Genomic DNA, 17,961 nt, shown 5'->3' on the forward strand with positions numbered 1-17,961 from the left:
AAATGACATAGTATAAGAAAGAAATTACTTCCTTTCCCTACTCTTACATTAATTACCAAAAATCCCTTTTTTTAGTATTTTTCGGATACATAATATAGCAATGTGGATACATAATATAGCAGCGCGGATACTTAAATTATTAAGTTGTTAGCAGCACGGATACTTAATTAACGGGCGGATGCATAATATAGCAGCGCAGATACTTTAATTAATAACGGGCGGATACTTAAATTATTAAGTTGTTAGCAACACAAATACTTAATTAACGGACGGATGCATAATATAGCAGCGTGGATACTTTAATTAATAACGGGCGGATACTTAAACTAATAAAGTATCCGGTTAAGTTGAATTGGGGGAAAATAAGGGATTTTTGTATTTTAGTAAAAGAGTAGGGAAATATTGAGAATAGGTAAAGAAGTGTTGTGTATTTAAGTAATTTTTCCAAATAACAAACTATTAATTCAAATTAAATGTTATAGCCATAGTTTATTTTATTTGTAATTCGCAGCAAACATTCCATTTTTTTGCCATCTGGTTCAGTATACAATTAGTCATTTTCGATGTACAATTACCCATTCGATATACAAATGTATAAAATGCATTTGTGTTTGTATAAAGCGAGAGAAAAATGTATATACAAATACAAATACAAGTACATATATTTTCGTCCTATACACTTATAATTATACTTATACAGATCTTATTAGACAAATTACTATGTATAAATGATTTTATACAAAAATGAACAATTTGTATAAAATTGGATGTATCTAGTGAATTATATAAATCAAAAGCTCCATAGCAAACATAAAATTTGCTATGGAGTGCAAACTATAGCTATAACATACAAATATGATTTTTATGTTTGCTATATGTGAAAGTTGTTTATTCTTATTTCGTTTTTTGTTCAAATCTTCTATTTCATTTCAAAATAAAAAAATGAAATAAGACAAAATAAAACGGGTTAAAATTCTCGTTGAACTATACAAAATTTTATAACTTTCTCCTCCATTAGTAGTTGAAATCACTTGTACTTATGCCATTATCGAAAGATGTTAAATAAGTCTTAATTTGCTTGATGGCCGAATGATAAATTTTAATCCTTGTAAAATTAGATAAATTGTAGCATAGGAAGCCGTCGCGTGTTCCTCACGTGACAAAATTTACTAATCCACTTTTGGGAAAGTTCTAGCCTCTCAAATAACTAAAAATATTTACAATAAGATATATTTCTCTAAGTTGCTAGTGGTTATTTTAGTTAGATTGTTATTTTTTAGAATGTTATTTGTGTCTTATGTTGTAGTTTGAGAGTTACGTACCAATGTCGAAGTGAATTATTCCTAAACTTGTTGAGTTATTGGTGTAAATTAGTGTTCGCTATGTGATATATTAATATTTTGTTTTTTCATTTGGTATCAACTTATTTGATATTTATATTAGATTTTTATTTATTTGAATTTGTGCAGTGTAGGACACGTTTGAAAGAAATTACTTATTAATTTATTTTTCATATTTTAAACTCGAAATTGCTTTGAATTAAGAGAGAAATAACACCATCAATTGTACTAGTATGTGATATTTTGGTGAAAAAATACCATTAGTTCTTTTTCTTTTTGGTTTCCCACCCGGTGTTCAATGCCTGGCTAAATTCGCAGGCTTCGACTAAATCCAAACCACGCTCTACAGAGTCCATTCAAGGGTGACGCTCCCAACCAAATTTTCTCTATACTCAAGGCTCGAGTTCGAGACCTCTAATTAAAGATGAAACATTCTCACTAGTGCACCACAACTTAGATTAGCATCATCTCTTTATTAGTCACTAATAAAAAAATATATATATTTGATGATTGAAGTGAATTTTCAAAAACAATACCAGCATAGCAAAACAAATCAAATGGGGAACTACCTTTTGATTTTATTTCTCCTTTTTGTCCATGGGATTATTACTGCACAAAGTCAACTCTCTGTTTCTGATCAGATTCTTCCGCCGAGCTGTCCGGCGCCGGATCCTACACTTAATTACCGGCCGATCATCGGAATCGTGAGTCATCCCGGCGATGGCGCCACCGGCCGACTCAGCAACGCCACTAATGTCTCTTACATTGCAGCTTCCTACGTTAAATTTGCTGAAATGGCCGGTGCTAGAGTCATTCCCCTCATATACACAGAGCCTCCCGAAGTTCTCAATCAAGTATTTAAAAATCAATCTTCCTTTGCTAAAATATGATTATTGTTTATCTCGGATTTAAGCTCCAGTTTGGCTGTAGATTTAGATAATAGTAGATTGAAATTTGGTCAATTTTTGAAAATTCATCTACAAAAAATTGCCCAAACCTGTTTTTGGGTAAAATTTGACTTCCATTCACAAAGCTTCAAACTTTTTCCTAGTAGAATGAATGTCTAAACACAACTTCAAAAACTCATTTTCTTGCAAGTTTCAACTAAATCTATGGCCAAATGCTAGCTAATTGAATCAGTCAGTCAGTACTCAGAGCTTAAGGGAGGTTTCTCAAATCGTCACCAAGATATTTAAGCATGGATTGATTGGCATTTGTTAATTGAATTTGTTTTTGCAGAAGCTTAATCTAGTAAATGGCATTATCTTCACGGGAGGGTGGGCCAAAGATGGTCTATATTTTGATGTTATTAAAGGAATTTTCCAGGTGATTATCTTCTTTGCTTACAGACCCTTTTTCAGTTTGAAACGCCTCATCTTTTAAAGGGTCTTTTTATTGTTTAGGGATAGCAAAGATGTTGTGAGTCTGGGAGGGTAGAGATGCTGTTTTCGATAGAGGAAAAATAGTTCAAAATAGTCTAGAAAAAGGAGTAATAAAAGTACACTCAAGAAACAATAGATAACAACAAAAATTGAAGGACAAAAGAAACTATAGGAGCAATACTACAACTACTAGTATAGATGGATAACATGACAACACACTGCTACCTTCTAGCCTTCTACCCTAATTCGCGTCCTCCGGAACCTCTTATCTAAGGTCATGTCCTTGGTAAGATGAAACTGTGTCATGTCCTTGGTAAGCTGAAACAACATAGCAAAGATGTTTATTGATGAAAATTGTTGTGACAATTTTAAATGCTTACTTGATACTTGCAGAAAGTTTTGGAGAAGAACGATGCTGGTGAACACTTTCCTTTACTTGCAATCTGCTTGGGGTATGAACTTTTAACAATGATCATCACCAATGACAACAATATTCTTGAGGAATTCAGTGCAGTGAGCCAAGCATCTACAGTACAGTTTGTGGAAAATGTAAATATTGACGGAACAGTATTTGGAAGGTATATTCTTATTCTACTCGTTTATGTATTCGCCTTCTTTTTGTTCCATCTCTTTCAATTTTCTCCTTTCGTCTTCCTTCTCCATTTTTATTTCTCTTAGGAAAAATGTCAGATTACCTTATATTAAGGTTCTTAAAAGGTAACTATAAATGATTGTTCATAGTGGTAAATTTAAGTGTACATTGATAGAAAAACAGTAAATAGACTAAGCCTGATCTGTTTAGAAAATTGTAAGGCTCCGAGATATTTTTCCTGTATCATAGTTGGTAATTATGGATCTCTCCGTTCAAGAAATCATAATAAGCACATGAATGGAGAGCCTAATATTATTTGGAATACTCAAGAACAAAGCCTGGCCTTTTATGTGATTTGTAAGAAGCGTCACTTTATTCTCTTTCCCTTGCTATGTGTAAAATGAGTTTGATTTTGCTAATGATGATGGCATAGCGGAGAAGGATTGTCCACTATATATTGCCTTCCTGCACTTTTAAAAAGCCTATTGAGCATTTGACCTTATAGCATGCTCAACTCTATATTGAATGAGCACTAACAGGTTGTGAATGGGTCAGATTTCTGTGATAATTCTTGTTTGCTGATGTACAACTTGCTATCAACTTCTATGCAGATTTCCCCCTGTGTTGCTAAAGAAGATGAGTATAGATTGCCTTGTGATGCAAAATCATCATGTAAGTTTCAAAAAATAGATTTTTTCTTGTCCTTGTGTAGCACTTTTGTTTTCTAGCTTAATTGTGATCATTACAAGGTTTACAACACGTTTTTTTTGTCCGGTGGAGATTGAAGTTGCTCATTGGTAACTCTTGAAGAATGTCCTAAATCTTTTAGGATACTACATCTAGTAAGGCTGTATATCAGTTTTGGGTTTTAAAAATTTCATCATCCAACATTCGAGTGTGGTCTCTGAGTTACTGCCTACAGTTCTGTTTCAGCTTGTTTCGACAAGGTGTTCATATTTATCCTTGAATATTTGCATCGTTCATAAACTGTCAACAAGAGATCAGTCCGTAGTATGTCCCTGTGAACATGTAATACAAGAGAGACAACTCCTTCAGATGAATGATTCATGTTAATCTTATACTCCCTCCGTTCACTATTACTTATTACGTTTGAATTTGGCACACCCATTAAGAAAACAATTATTGATATGACTATTTACCACACTACCCCTATTAATTGATCTTTATTATTAGGTCTTGAAAAATGATTTAGGGAATAAGTAATTAATGTTAAGGGTAAAACATGAAAACAATAATTGTCTTTTCTTGATATATTAAAAGTGATAAGTAAAAGAAAAATCTATCTTTGGTATAGTGGACAAGTAAAGGTGAACAGAGGGAGTACAATAATACATTTTAAGCAGGCTAGATATTGCACTTGTCTTTCAGTCTCATCTTATTTGTGTTTGCTTTCGGCCTTACTAGCACGTTAAATATGCTGTTATGCTGCTGATTAATTGCATGTTTCTTTATTAATGCAACAGTTTGGTATATCACCAGAAAGATTTCAAGCGAATAAAGATTTGAGTAGCTTTTTCAGGGTATTGACAACTAGTACAGATGAAAACAACAAGGTACATGTTGAATTTAAACACCTTTCTTCATTGGGATATTTCTGCTGATGTTTCCAATTGGTATGAAATCTAGTCGAGATTCTAGTTGAACTACACTGTTTTGATTAATTCAGGTCTATGTCTCCACTATTCAAGCAACACGCTATCCTATAGCTGCTTTCCAATGGCACCCAGAGGTATCATCTTTGGCTTACGACTTCGGATTTTCATTTCTATCTTGAACATACAGTGATTTAATAGTCGTTAGATATAACAATGTGAGATACGACTGTTTTCCTTGAACAGAATAGCTCATATTAATGCTAGCACATGACTTCTTATTCTGAGCTGAAACTCCTAATTTGAACATTTTTATTGCTTATAGAAAAATGTTTTCGAATGGGGTTCATCAAGGATTCCACATTCTGAAGATGCGATTCAAGTCACTACACATGTTGCCAACTATTTTATAAGGTATACTCTTTTTGCTTTTCCGTCCAAGGAGGGTTCAGAGGTGCAAAATGAAATATCCAATAGAACTGACAGATCAAAAATATTGAATAAAACTGACGCTTTTGTAATTTGTAATTTTAGGTTGAGTGCATCCGTTTTGGCTCTAGATTCATTTATACGTTAGATTTGCAGGCTACGTTTTGTTTTGGATATAAGAATATACTTTCACAAGTAGAAGTGAAATAATTGAGTTGAACTCTTATTCCCCGGGCATGCTTTTCACAAATTGTTCACTCTTCAATTGAAACTGTTTTACTTTTCATTAGTATATACTTCACGTTAACATCTTACATCTAGTCGGCAAAGTGCTTAATCTCTTACCTCATCATTGTTTTTATTATGGTGTTGTGCTTCTAGTTTTGTGTTTTATTTCGTTATTTTGTATTGCAGTGAAGCTAGAAAATCATCTAACAAGCCAGTGGCGCGGGAAGTGCTTGATAGTCTCATATACAATTACAATCCCACTTATGGTGGGAAGGCAGGGTAATTCACACAACAATTTCATGTTGGTTGAAAATTAGGCATTGATTTTCAGAAACTTCATTCTTCTTCTTTTTTTTGTTTCTTGTTCTGTAGGAAGGGTTATGACGAGGTTTATCTCTTCACTCCGCATTCTTCCTCGAGCTCCATGTAGAGAAAAAAACACCAGTTTAGTTGAGCAATAACAACTGCACAATCTAATTGATGCATATGAAGTTCTACTCGAGAGTTAATGTTAGTGTGTGATGTAAACCGCGTTGCAACTGGCGTTCAATCTCCGGATACAGTTCTCACAACCAAATGGGGAGGGAGGTAAAACTAGTTGTATCATATTTGTTAGAGGTGGATCCAAGATTTTAAGCTTATCAGTTCTGGACCACAAGCCTTTTATCTTAATGGAGATTATGTATTATTTATGCATATTAAGAAACATTTTAAAACATAAATAAAGTGTCTTGCCAAAGTTATTTTAGATATTATGCATGAAATTAAACAGAGAAATGACCAAAATAGTCCTTATACTGTATGAGGTTTGGACTATTTTAGTCCTTGATATGTATGCGTTAACAGAAATGGTCCTTGACGTATGCAAAAAATGGATTGTTTTGACGTAAACATCTAATGTGAGTAAATTTTTAAGCCTGTAAACACTATGAGTGTGACAGGTAACTAGTAGCATGAGCCATCATGAGGTGTGAGTACGAGTGGTGACTGCAGCTTCCTTTGTATGGGCATATTATCACTTTCAATTATTACAAGTACCATGCATGACTCTAAAGCTCGTTTGATAGGAGGGATAAATGATAACTAATTTTAGAATGTGCTTATCTCATATTTGATTGTAATTTGATTATGCACAAATCTAATAAATAATTCTTAACATCCATATGACTATAAAATGTTTGAGACTTGTGATCTTTTTATGTAGGTTATTAAAACATGTTATTTAGAGTAAAATGAGAAGTTCAATTTAAATTATTTCTCTTTGAAATGGACTAATAACTAAGGAAATGTTATGTAATATGAGTAGTAGTTCTTCTATAAAAGCTCAACAAGAGCACCACAATCACTACACACTCTCATCATCTTCTAATTTTTTTAAGAAAATGTCTAACTACTTCCTCATTTCCCTTCTCACTACCTCTCTCTTCCTTGTGGTTACCGCCATTGAGTCGGGGGAACTGTTTGTCCCCGCCGGCTGCCCTTTGCCCGACCATAACCTTAATTACCGGCCAGTCATCGGGATTATCAGTCATCCCGGTGACGGAGACTCCGGTCGAATAAATAATTCAACCGGAGTGTCCTACATTGCTGCTTCGTATGTGAAGCTAGTTGAATCAGGGGGTGCTAGGGTCATTCCACTTCTCTTTGATGATTCTCCTCAACTTCTCGATCAAGTGTGCACTTAATTTTCCTCTTTTTTAAAATTTGAATTCTTATTTAAAAGCTTTTACGTAAAATCCATAAGAATTTATTTGTACTCGATGTTTATACCATATTAATGATATTACAACATAGTACATGTCTTTGTATGGAGTAATTTTTTTTTAAATCATCTAGAAAACATGAAATTAGCTACAGAATTTATTAGTAATCTCTAGCTAATCTGTTGCGAAATAGCTCCTAGCTAATTGGATTGTTCATAATCCATCACTAATCCATATCTAAATAGAATTAGCATTGAAGTTTTGTTGTTTAGCTATTAAATTTTGTTAGTCGCTAATTTCTTGTTTTCTTGTGTTATCACATTTATTACTTACTCATAACAAAATACATATTGATTTGGTGTAATTGTGTAAACACATATGCAAGTTTTTTAACAATCTTTATTACTAACATGGATTTAATTTGCAGAAACTTAATCTAGTAAATGGAGTGATCTTCCCAGGAGGCTGGGCTAAGAAAGGACACTATTTTGAGACTATCAAAGCAATTTTTAGGGTAACTATTTACGGACTTAAGTTATATACATTATCAATATAGGACGTTTTACACTATCATTGTAATTGAACATGTTATAAACATATACAAATAAGTTATCATTGACCATGTTATCAACTAAATGCTCGTAATATATAATATTTGTCTGGTTTTAATTTTTCTACATATATTTTCATTTGGTGATACTTGCAGAAAGTTTTGGAGAAGAATGATGCCGGAGAACATTTCCCTCTCCTTGTCATCAACCATGGATTTGAGCTTTTGATGATGATTGTATCCAAGGTTATTCATGAATACACATACCGTTATCAGAAATTTTGTTAAGGATATTCCTGATTTAATATATATGTAAAAATACTGATCACTGTTCCTTATCATGGTGTACATTGGTCACAATATAAACTTTTCAAACATAATAAGTAACAGATTTTGTTACATCTTTTTATTAGGGCTTTTTTTTAAGTATTGAGTAGTTTATATAGAACGGGAGCCTTAGTGTAACTGGTAAAGTTATTGACATGCAATTAAAAGGTCAAATGCAGAGTAAGGTTGTGTATAATAGACCCTTGTCGTCCGAGCCCAGAGGCGGACCCACCTTTACTAGTGGGGTGCACTTGTACTTGTTAATTTCGGGAAAAAATCATGTATATATATATGTATATTTATCTTGAGAAACTGTCAGAAACTAGGATATAATTAACAATGCATCCATGAAAAGCATAGGAGTGTTCCCGTGCCTTGGTACAAGGAAGAGGAACTACTCGCAAGACTAGAGTTCAAATCCAGCTAGGGTGCTAAATTCATTAGCTTAGAGATCATATTTGGTGCACCCTAAGTTTTCAAATCTTGAGTTCGCCTCTGTTCGAGCTTTCCCTGGACCTCTCCATAACGGAAGCTTTAGTTCACCGGACTGCTCAGTAGGTCTAATATTTTGCTGTTTCCAATTTATTTTTTCCTTTGTAACAGGACAACAACATTCTTGAGAAATTCAGTGTATCAAATCAGGCAACCAAACTCCATTTTGTGGAAACTGTAAATATTGAAGATACAGTATTTGGGAGGTATTAAAGATCATCACTAGTTATTAATCACCAAACTAATTACAAGACTAATATTAATGACCAATTTGATTAATAACAATGCATTTTGATTCTTGTTTATTTGGCTAATATGTTTTATGCAGGTTCCCACCTACATTAATAAAGAAGTTGAGTAAAGAATGCCTTGTGCTACAAAGTCATAAGGTGAGTCCTTGAAAATTATGTTTGCACATCCCTAGCAATGAATTTTATATTGATAATTCTGGTGTTCGGGTTATCTTGCACGCATCTCAATTACTTTTACGAAATACCTGCTACCTCTCACCAGCACAGGTAACAAGAAAATTAAATATTTTGATTTTCTTTTTGTTCCCCTCATGCAACAGTATGGTTTATCACCAGAAAAATTTCAAGCAAATGATGATCTATCTAGCTTTTTCATTATGTTGACTACTAGCACAGACACACGCAACAAGGTACATTAATCTATTTTCTTACTCCAATTTTTTTATACATATTGAGTACAAGGGTTTATCGGAAATAGTCTCTCTACATCTGAGGTAGGGGTAAGTCTGTGTACACTCTACCCTTGTCAAATCTCACTTTGTGAGATTATACTGGATGTGTTGTTGTTACGATGAGTGATCTAATTTTCTTAATCAATGAATCAGGTCTATGTCTCTACTCTTAAAGCAGAGAACTATCCCATAACTGCTTTACAGTGGCACCCAGAGGTACAATGATGATTTGTTCTCTTATTCTATTAGTACAAGTTAAGTTGTTAAGAAGGGTAATATAATATCCTCACTTTAAACGTTTCTCGTGAGGATTCATATAGCCGACTCAACGTATTTAATTTTCTTTCTTGTTGAATTCATTTGGTTTAATTGTTCTCATTACTGCAGAAAAGTGCTTTTGAATGGGGATCATCAGCAATTCCACATACTGAAGATGCAGTTCAAGTGACTCAACTTGTTGCCAACTATTTTGTCAGGTACATCACTTCTTCATCCTCAAGTAAAGAATGATAATGCTAAAAAAAATAGTATGCTACATGGGCGACTCAATAGAATGGGTGACCTAAAGTCAAAATTGAAACAAGTGATAATTGGAGTATGAAACTCTAGTTTAACAATTACTGATTTTATTTGTATTTTCATTTATTCAACGATTGTACTTATGGTTGAAAGCTTTCACTTCTAATGTATTAATGCAGTGAAGCAAGAAAGTCTTCTAATAAAGCTCAAAAAGTACTTGACAATCTCATCTACAATTACAATCCCACTTATAGTGGAAAGACTGGGTAAGTAATTCTGCATTTTTTACATTTCTAGTAAGCAATCACTTCAATTTTTTTCAGTAATTTGATGTAGTTATGTTTTTTGTCTTGCAGGAAAGGTTACGATGAGGTTTACGTTTTCAACAGTCCTGCTGTGAACTCTGTTTAGATGCAGAGGAAATGCATATGATCTTACTAAGAGTATTAGAATAACTGTGATGGTATGATTAGGTAATTGAAGAGACATTTCGAGTTGTAATTGAAACTATTCATGCTTCAAGTAATCTGCAGTTTCATTTCGAAAAAAACTACTAGTTTATATGTACTAATAGAATGAAATGCACATAACAAAAAGTTTGGAATTGACATCCAATTTCTCACAATTATTCCAGTCTCAACTCCTAATATACCTAGCAAATCAACAATAACTTATCGATCAAGTGTAATTCAGCAAGTAAGATCTGAAAAGACTGATGTATACACAGACCTTACCTTGTGAATATTTTCTAGCAAATGTTGGGACGATAAATGAAAAAAGAAGAAGGGATAATTATAGCTTCGCCACTTTTTTAAACTTGAAAAAGGGGTTATGTGTAGAGACAACATATCCACCAAAGGAATTTCTATTTCTTCATGTAATTTTGTCAACCAAATCTTATCATATTTGTTGGCTCACTCAAAACGTACTTTGGTAGTTCATATTTGGTACCTGCAACAAATCATGTTAAATTTCTATTAGTAAAATAACATTTTTTTTAATGAATATAATCTGCGTGATCAAATAAATACGTTAAAAATATAATAGTTTTTTTTTAATGTTTAGGATGGGTGTAAAATATACACTTGAGCAATTTTAGTGCTCACTCTTGGAGACATGACGATTAGTGGCGGAGACAAAAAATTTATTAAGGAATGTCAAAATATGAAAAAATAGATGCACATAAAAAATAAGAATCAACATATAGCATATATATACACAATAATACTAACATATTTGATGGAATCGCAAAAGTAAGAATGAGTAGGGTTATGACTAATTAATGTGTATGCAGACCTGACCTCTACCCGGAGAGATAGAGAGGTTGTTTCCAATAGACTTTCAACTCAAGTAAAAACGATTTGAAACATATAACATATATATGCATAAAACTAAAATTTTAACCTTACTAAATAACGTAATTTTAAGGCGAAATACATGTTTTATTTTTACAAGTACCTGATTCATCGTAGCAAATAGTCATGTCAGTGTTTTGGGCAATAATTCCAGCACTGTCCACAATTGCTTGAGCTAGTTCTAGATCTGCTTCTGCAGCAGCCCGAAGCGCATCCCAGATTTCTGTTACAGAGTTAATAAACAATTGTCTATAAACTCGTGTCTTATCTGCTTTCGTATCATGTTGAATTGTATGATCATCACATATAGTCAATAAAAAAAAACTTTTATATTGGTTAGGTGTTAGGGGTGGGCGTGGGAGTGGAGGTTTGAGATGATTATTGTATAATTTACCTAAATCACGTAGTGTTAAGAGTTAATTACATTATTTCTCTATTTTTTAACAAATTATAAGTCTCTTAAAATTTATGGATTTCGAATACATAGCCGAGGGATGTATCCAAGAAGGGAGGGACGTATTCGAGAGGAGAGAAATGTTTCAGAGAGGGGATAGGAACCGGATACAAAGGAGAGGGATATATCCGAGAAGTGAGGGATGTATCGAGAGGGGAGAGATGTATCCGAGAGGGATAGAGATGTATCCGAGAGAGGATTTTTGAATTTTTTTAAATTATAGGGAATTTTAAAGATTATGATAAATTAAAATTTGTATTTGGATAATTTTTCCATGATTATATTTGATCCAAAGATTTATTTTGCATTGAACCTATTATACTTAGTATATAATTATGGATTCAAACCTATGATTTTGTTATAATTTTAATGAATTATTACACATAAATTTATCTTTCGTGTTGAAAGTTCTAGATTCAGATCCAAAGATATATATCGTTTATTGAGGATACAATCAATCAAAACAACGTACGTGAATAAAAGTGTGCTCTCGAACACAACTTAATTAAAAAAATTTTAATGAGATGATTAGAGAATTATTTGTACCTTTCTTGCCACCGTAGTGTGGAGCAGTGTCCCAAAACTCTTCCTTCAGTTGCATCAATTGACTTCTTGTTATTGGTTGTGGATGTTTCCATGGTTTTGGCTTTCTTATTATTTTTTTCCCTGTCCCTATAATTCAAAATTAAATCATATCATTCAATTTATTTAAAGAAAAAACTGTAATATTAAATCAAGAAATTAAAATACTAACTGTTGGGCTTGACATGAGATGATCCACAAGAACCCATAGTGTTTCTTTTTTAGCATACAAATTCCCTATAGTTACACACATAAACCATAGTGGCATATAACTTTTCAAAAATTGTTAAAGAGTTGAAATATTCCTAAAACTGGCAAATGAGATGTAAGGAAATAATGAGGTTGAAATACTATATTACTATAACTATGGATAATAACATTAAAGAGGAAAGTTATATCGGTAGGTGGCTTTGAATTGCTTTCTCGTGATTACACCGTTTTATGCCACTAGATATTAAATTTTCACCATGGAAGATAATTAAAAATGTGATCAACATAAAAAAAGAAAAGATGGAACTTGTTATCACTTTTATATCTCATATACATTTTCACTTTAATTTTTAAAAGTTTTGGTTTGATGTAAAACGTCCCATTTTTGTGCATTTTAAAAAGAAAATTAGTCTACATGATAGATATACTATGGTTTAGTCAAATATCCTTTAAAAATCAGTATCTCTATCTTCACTAGGTAGCCAGATAGGGATAAGTCTGTGTATATCCTATCTTCCCAAAACCTCACCTTGTGGGATTACACTGAACATATTGTTATTGATAGATATTCTATGGTAGAAATATTACTAGAATTATACCAGGTTACCGTGCGGGAGTGGTAACTAGTAAGTAATCAATCATTCTTAATTAGAGGTCTCAAATTCAAAGCTTTTCATTAAGGAGCGGTTTGCCCCAAAATGAAACTTCTTGGCACTAACACGAATTAGTCAGATTCCAAAATAGGTACCCATACGAAACATCAAAACAAATATTACTCCATTATTATTCGATAATTTGTTTTTGTGATTCACAAATAGACCTGTCATCCATCATTGTAGAAGTGATAAAAATATCATACTGGACGTTGACTGGTAAGAGTTCAACTTTTGACTATTTTTAGCAGTGATTATCACGTTAAAACTGTCCTTGCTTTTAATTTTCATTTCAGTCCAACTTTCAACAATCTCACTTTTTGCAAGAAAAAAAAAAGCTCTTTTTCCAGCATCATTTATACAACTGCAAAATACATAAAAATGATGAGACAGAATTCTATTCAATTACTGAGAGATAAGTTCATACAACATACACAAAAGTCTTATGTAATAATAATACTAACACACTTTCTTGTGAGTCGATCGTCGTTTCGCCTGCTGGCTTCATTAAGGGGATAGGAAAGAGGATTCTCCACAAGTTAGAACCAAAACTGTTTTGATCATCAAGAATATCACGGCTGTCATCTTTCAAACCTCAGATTTCACATGAATGTCTCATCCTTTTCCTATTACTTTCACTCCCCGGCAAGACGTACGCCACTACTTTAAGATTTTTTCCTTCCTCCAGAAAAGAGTAAAGGAAAATCTGTGAAATTACTCAATACAGCACATATGACTTGACTTGCTTCCATTAATATTAGAGTTACAACTTACATGACAAAAAGTTTTGACCCTCCCTGCTTATAAAACTAAGTCATTAGTGAGGCTAGAGTCATGTGTACCGGGGGAAAGAGTCTCCATACTTGTTCCTCATGCTGTAATGGGCAAACTTTGGATCCTCATAGTTTACTGCTTTCGTTTGATCAGCAGGTTTTGTCTCTACTCCTGCTGCTCCAACACTTGAATCATGTCGCCGATGCTTGGGTCTTTCCTTCTGGCTTTTAGACCTCACGTGCACGTATGAAGGAACCTCACCTGAGGCTCCATAGTATTCTGCATACTCATGTCGTCTGGAAGACCTGTGCTTGGTTGACAAGTTAGGGTCTTTTGTACTATTGGATCTAATCTTGGTGGGCTTGCCCTCGGGTACTACTTTATCACCGACAGCTGGGACATGTCTGATCTCGGAAGCAGCTGCTGGAGCCCTCTGCTTTTGAACTAACGGGGGCTCAACTTCATCTTCAGGCATGATCAGTGAATCTTTCAATGGAGTTAGTCCAGGTCTAATGAAGCTCTTGTGTCTAAACCGCAAAGGAACGGCATAGCCAAAAAGGGAACCCAAACCCTCTATTGCAAGCTTGGCCAAATCCCAGAGAAGCTGTCCAAATGATGGCCAGCCTGCTTCTTGTTCGTCTTTCACAGTTTCAACAACAGGGGTCGGCTTCTCCTTCAATAAAGAAGGTTCCTGTTGCTCCACTTCCACACGTACTTGCTGCAACTATACACGATTAGCAAATAGCATGATACCAAGCACATGCCTGTCTTTTCATATAAAGCATGAAAATTTTAACAATATGACTTTTGAAGCCATACAAATCTTGTATGCAATTCCTCAAGGATAAACAACTCATTCATAAGTGAATGTCCTGACAAATGGGGTACTAGAAGAAATGTGTCGCACGAGGAACTCCTATTTATATGCCAAGATGTAGACTGAACTGACATAGTAATATCTTTAGGCAATCACTGATATTCCTCAAATGTACATCCTCCATTTAATTTAAAAAATAATAGAGATTTAAGTTGATCTTCGAGGGAGTTCCAGCGTTTCATTGGTAGGCAAGAACATGAAAATCAATAAGAACTGGACTGAGAGATGGATGCTAGAAAAATAATCACAACCTGTAATGCAAGAAAGAAGACCATGGATCAGAATCACCTACCGTCTTGGAGCCAAATCCTTGCTGGAGCATGCACGCAGCATATCCTATTATAATAGCACCAATAACCATGAGAACATCTGCCACAAGTATAAGATGAAGTTAGAGAGAACCAAAGCGAACCATGCCAGGCTGAAGCAACTAGTGGTAAACATCTAAAATTACACAAACAGAACAACCTAATATAGTAAATATTCTGTATATCCATTCATTAATTAGCAGTTCCGAATTTGGGCGTGAGACTAGCTATGGTTTCTCTTCTTTCTAAGTCATTTTCACATCTTCATCTGAGAGTGAGTACTAGGTGTTAATACGTTTTTACTTGGATCTAGCAAGATATGCTTTATAGAGCAGGGAAAAAGTTGGACACAAACAAGTGCAAGTATAGATCAAATTTTTTTTTGACAGCTGAGAAATCCCTGAGGGCCTTCCAATCCCGAATATGGGTCTAAGTTCTCGGATTTCAGTAACAAACTCAACTCAATATGTAACTTTAACAGAATAAAAGAGCCCAAAACTTGTCTTTACTCAAGAAGAAATGCATTGCATCATCATTGATTTTCTCATACCAAGTTGAACTTCAATTCACTCTGCTAAATTCTAAACATTTAGCCTTGAAAGAAATGCTAGCCAAAATGAGATTTCATGTAGATTTACAACTCCAAATGTAAGAGTCGGAACATATTTCGTTGCTGAAAGAGAAAATGGTAAGCACACCACGTACCCAACTGATTTCAAAGTCAGTACATGGATATACCTAGTCAGCAAATGATAGAGCTAAAGCATTGTTCATATCACATATCTATCAAGAATACTTAACACTTCTAGATAGCAGATACTATTGATGGTAATTGAAGATCAAAGAAGTCAGCTAGTCTTAAAGGATTCAAACCTATAGTTGACACTGAGCTGTACTGGTAGTCACAATCCTCCTGACTGAGAGAAATTTGCCTAAGAGCAGCATTACCTCGATCAACAACGAGTAATGAACAAGTTGGACGAACATATATTACATCGAAGTCGCTTGAAAACTGTGCATCTTCACTTGGCCCATCCCTGTATCCTGGAACATTAGACTTTCCTCCAGCAATTGTTGTCACACCTGAAAATAAGAAAGACGAAGATCTTTACTTGATAGACAAGATCTTTCAATCATTTTCCTTTTACTTCCATACAGTAACTTCACCCTAATTTTTTCATGAGACATAAAAGTAACCCAATGAAAATTAATTAGAATGTTATGTCTCAAAACAAAGGCGAGATGTCAAGCATAACAACCACCTGCTTCTCCAATCTTCCTAATAGCCAGATTTGAGGTATCAGCAACATAAATGTTTCCTTTGTCGTCCATGGCAGCTCCTTTTGGATTTTTGAAACGAGCATCACTTGGCTTCCCGTCCACATGGCCAGTGTGACCTTGAAATGAACCAGCAACTAATCTTGCTCTACTATCTGCACAGTCAGCAATCTTAATAAGCAAAAGACACATAAATCAAAAGTAAACCACGGATCTCCATTCGTCCACAAGACAGACATTCTCAACCATTTTCCAACCCAAAAAGAAGCTTACATTGAGATAACGGGGGAGTAATTCGAACGATTTTACTATTAATAGCATCAACAGCAAAGAGTTCACCATCCTCTGAGACGCGTATCTTATATGGCACAACACCAAGTTCATTTCCTTCTACAACAGTCTCAACTAAGTAGCCTTCTTCGAAATGAAGAAAATTTCCATCTGTAACAACATAACACACAACAGTCAAATTTCCAATGCTAGTATTCAGTCACTTTTGCTCAAATCCAAATTTCCAATGTCAAATGTAAAACCAAACATAAGGAAACAAAAACAAAAAAGTTAACCTGATTGAGGAGTTTTAGAGGTAGACCTAGACCATTTGAGTATAGAATTCAAGTGCTTAATCAAAGGCCCTGAGTTGCAAAACAAAACAAAAAATCAGTCAAATTCTCAAAATCAATTGAAAAAACCCGGAGAAATCTTAATAGCTCAGTTGATTGACTTCCTCAACTTTCACATTGTTCGCGAGGATTCGATTCCCGTAATCCCCTCACCCATTATCCTTTCCCCTTCCCCTACCCTCAATTTTTATGAAAATTTAAAATTTAAAATTAAAGCATGCCTATATCATACAGAAATCATCTCAATCAACATCAACCAAAAAAAAAAACAAATCAAATTAAATCAGAAAAATGGGTCTTACCAGCAGGAGCAGCAGCATGAACCTGAAATTGAAGATAAGCAATAAAAAAAGCTATCAAACTGAAAAATAAAAAGGAATTTCTCATAGCTATTTCTCCCCAGTACAAAAAAATCCCAAAAAGAGCACAAAGATCAGAACAAACAGTGAATTTTTTTTAATTTTTTTTTTTTTGGATCTCTGAAAATGCAGAAGAAAGTAAAGCTAAATGCTGTATGTTACAGATGAAAAAAAATAATCACATTGATTCTGCTAAGCAAAAAAAAAAAAAAAAGCTTAAGCTAAGTTCAGTACTGTTCAGTTGTAAGTAGTACTTTGAAGCTTTTGAACAATTTTTTGGAGGAATTATGACGAATGAGGTTAAATATTTATTTTATTTTATTTATTTATTTACTTTAATTTAGTTTCAGTGGCTTTAAAAAATCCACTTTTTATTTTTTTTATTTTTTTAAGAAAGTGCATTTATCGAGAATAATGGAAAAGAATCGGTGGTAAAGCGTATTTTTTTTCACTAAAAAAAAAGTACTTTTGTTTATGAAAATGGAATAATAATATTGGAAATATTTATGCTAGTTGCATAGCTAGAAGTTGTAGATACACGCGCCTGACTTTAGTGTTGATGAGGCCCAATACTAATATGGGCCTATAAATTAAGGGCCTTTACATTGGG

The 17,961-nt window shown here is 33.9% G+C and overlaps 4 protein-coding genes across 5 annotated transcripts; 2 read left to right on the plus strand and 2 right to left on the minus strand.

The window, feature by feature from the left end:
* The first annotated feature begins 1,793 nt into the window (after nucleotides 1-1,793).
* On the plus strand, nucleotides 1,794-6,306 carry LOC125839234 (gamma-glutamyl hydrolase 2-like). Its single transcript, XM_049518203.1, has 9 exons — nucleotides 1,794-2,194; nucleotides 2,580-2,666; nucleotides 3,116-3,300; nucleotides 3,926-3,986; nucleotides 4,799-4,888; nucleotides 5,002-5,064; nucleotides 5,253-5,341; nucleotides 5,771-5,863; nucleotides 5,957-6,306. The coding sequence occupies exons 1-9, from the start codon at nucleotides 1,847-1,849 to the stop codon at nucleotides 6,012-6,014; spliced, it is 1,074 nt and encodes a 357-aa protein (XP_049374160.1). The 5' UTR covers nucleotides 1,794-1,846; the 3' UTR covers nucleotides 6,015-6,306.
* Nucleotides 6,307-6,954: 648 nt separating this feature from the next.
* Nucleotides 6,955-10,401, plus strand: LOC125839235 (gamma-glutamyl hydrolase 1-like). Its single transcript, XM_049518204.1, has 10 exons — nucleotides 6,955-7,257; nucleotides 7,715-7,801; nucleotides 7,994-8,083; nucleotides 8,768-8,862; nucleotides 8,985-9,045; nucleotides 9,228-9,317; nucleotides 9,513-9,575; nucleotides 9,747-9,835; nucleotides 10,058-10,144; nucleotides 10,235-10,401. Exons 1-10 carry the CDS (start codon nucleotides 6,967-6,969, stop codon nucleotides 10,287-10,289), a joined length of 1,008 nt encoding a protein of 335 aa, XP_049374161.1. The 5' UTR covers nucleotides 6,955-6,966; the 3' UTR covers nucleotides 10,290-10,401.
* Nucleotides 10,402-10,554: 153 nt separating this feature from the next.
* On the minus strand, nucleotides 10,555-12,613 carry LOC125839236 (uncharacterized). The gene is made up of 4 exons (XM_049518205.1): nucleotides 12,442-12,613; nucleotides 12,234-12,359; nucleotides 11,337-11,456; nucleotides 10,555-10,829 (listed from the first exon to the last, which is right to left on the minus strand). The coding sequence occupies exons 1-4, from the start codon at nucleotides 12,476-12,478 to the stop codon at nucleotides 10,765-10,767; spliced, it is 348 nt and encodes a 115-aa protein (XP_049374162.1). The 5' UTR covers nucleotides 12,479-12,613; the 3' UTR covers nucleotides 10,555-10,764.
* Nucleotides 12,614-13,517: 904 nt separating this feature from the next.
* LOC125839277 (uncharacterized) lies at nucleotides 13,518-17,640 on the minus strand. 2 transcript variants are annotated; one of them, XM_049518255.1, is made up of 7 exons: nucleotides 17,295-17,640; nucleotides 16,936-17,004; nucleotides 16,643-16,810; nucleotides 16,354-16,524; nucleotides 15,965-16,174; nucleotides 15,076-15,152; nucleotides 13,518-14,624 (listed from the first exon to the last, which is right to left on the minus strand). In XM_049518255.1, the coding sequence occupies exons 1-7, from the start codon at nucleotides 17,377-17,379 to the stop codon at nucleotides 13,965-13,967; spliced, it is 1,440 nt and encodes a 479-aa protein (XP_049374212.1). In that variant the 5' UTR covers nucleotides 17,380-17,640; the 3' UTR covers nucleotides 13,518-13,964. The 2 variants fall into 2 exon arrangements, with proteins under 2 accessions (XP_049374212.1, XP_049374211.1); XM_049518254.1 differs by having other exon boundaries at nucleotides 13,518-14,630; nucleotides 17,295-17,617.
* Nucleotides 17,641-17,961: the final 321 nt, after the last annotated feature.

This window comes from Solanum verrucosum, unplaced genomic scaffold, assembly GCF_900185275.1.
Source record: "Solanum verrucosum unplaced genomic scaffold, falcon-dt-bn FXZP01000170.1, whole genome shotgun sequence".
NCBI classification, from domain to species: Eukaryota; Viridiplantae; Streptophyta; class Magnoliopsida; order Solanales; family Solanaceae; genus Solanum; species Solanum verrucosum.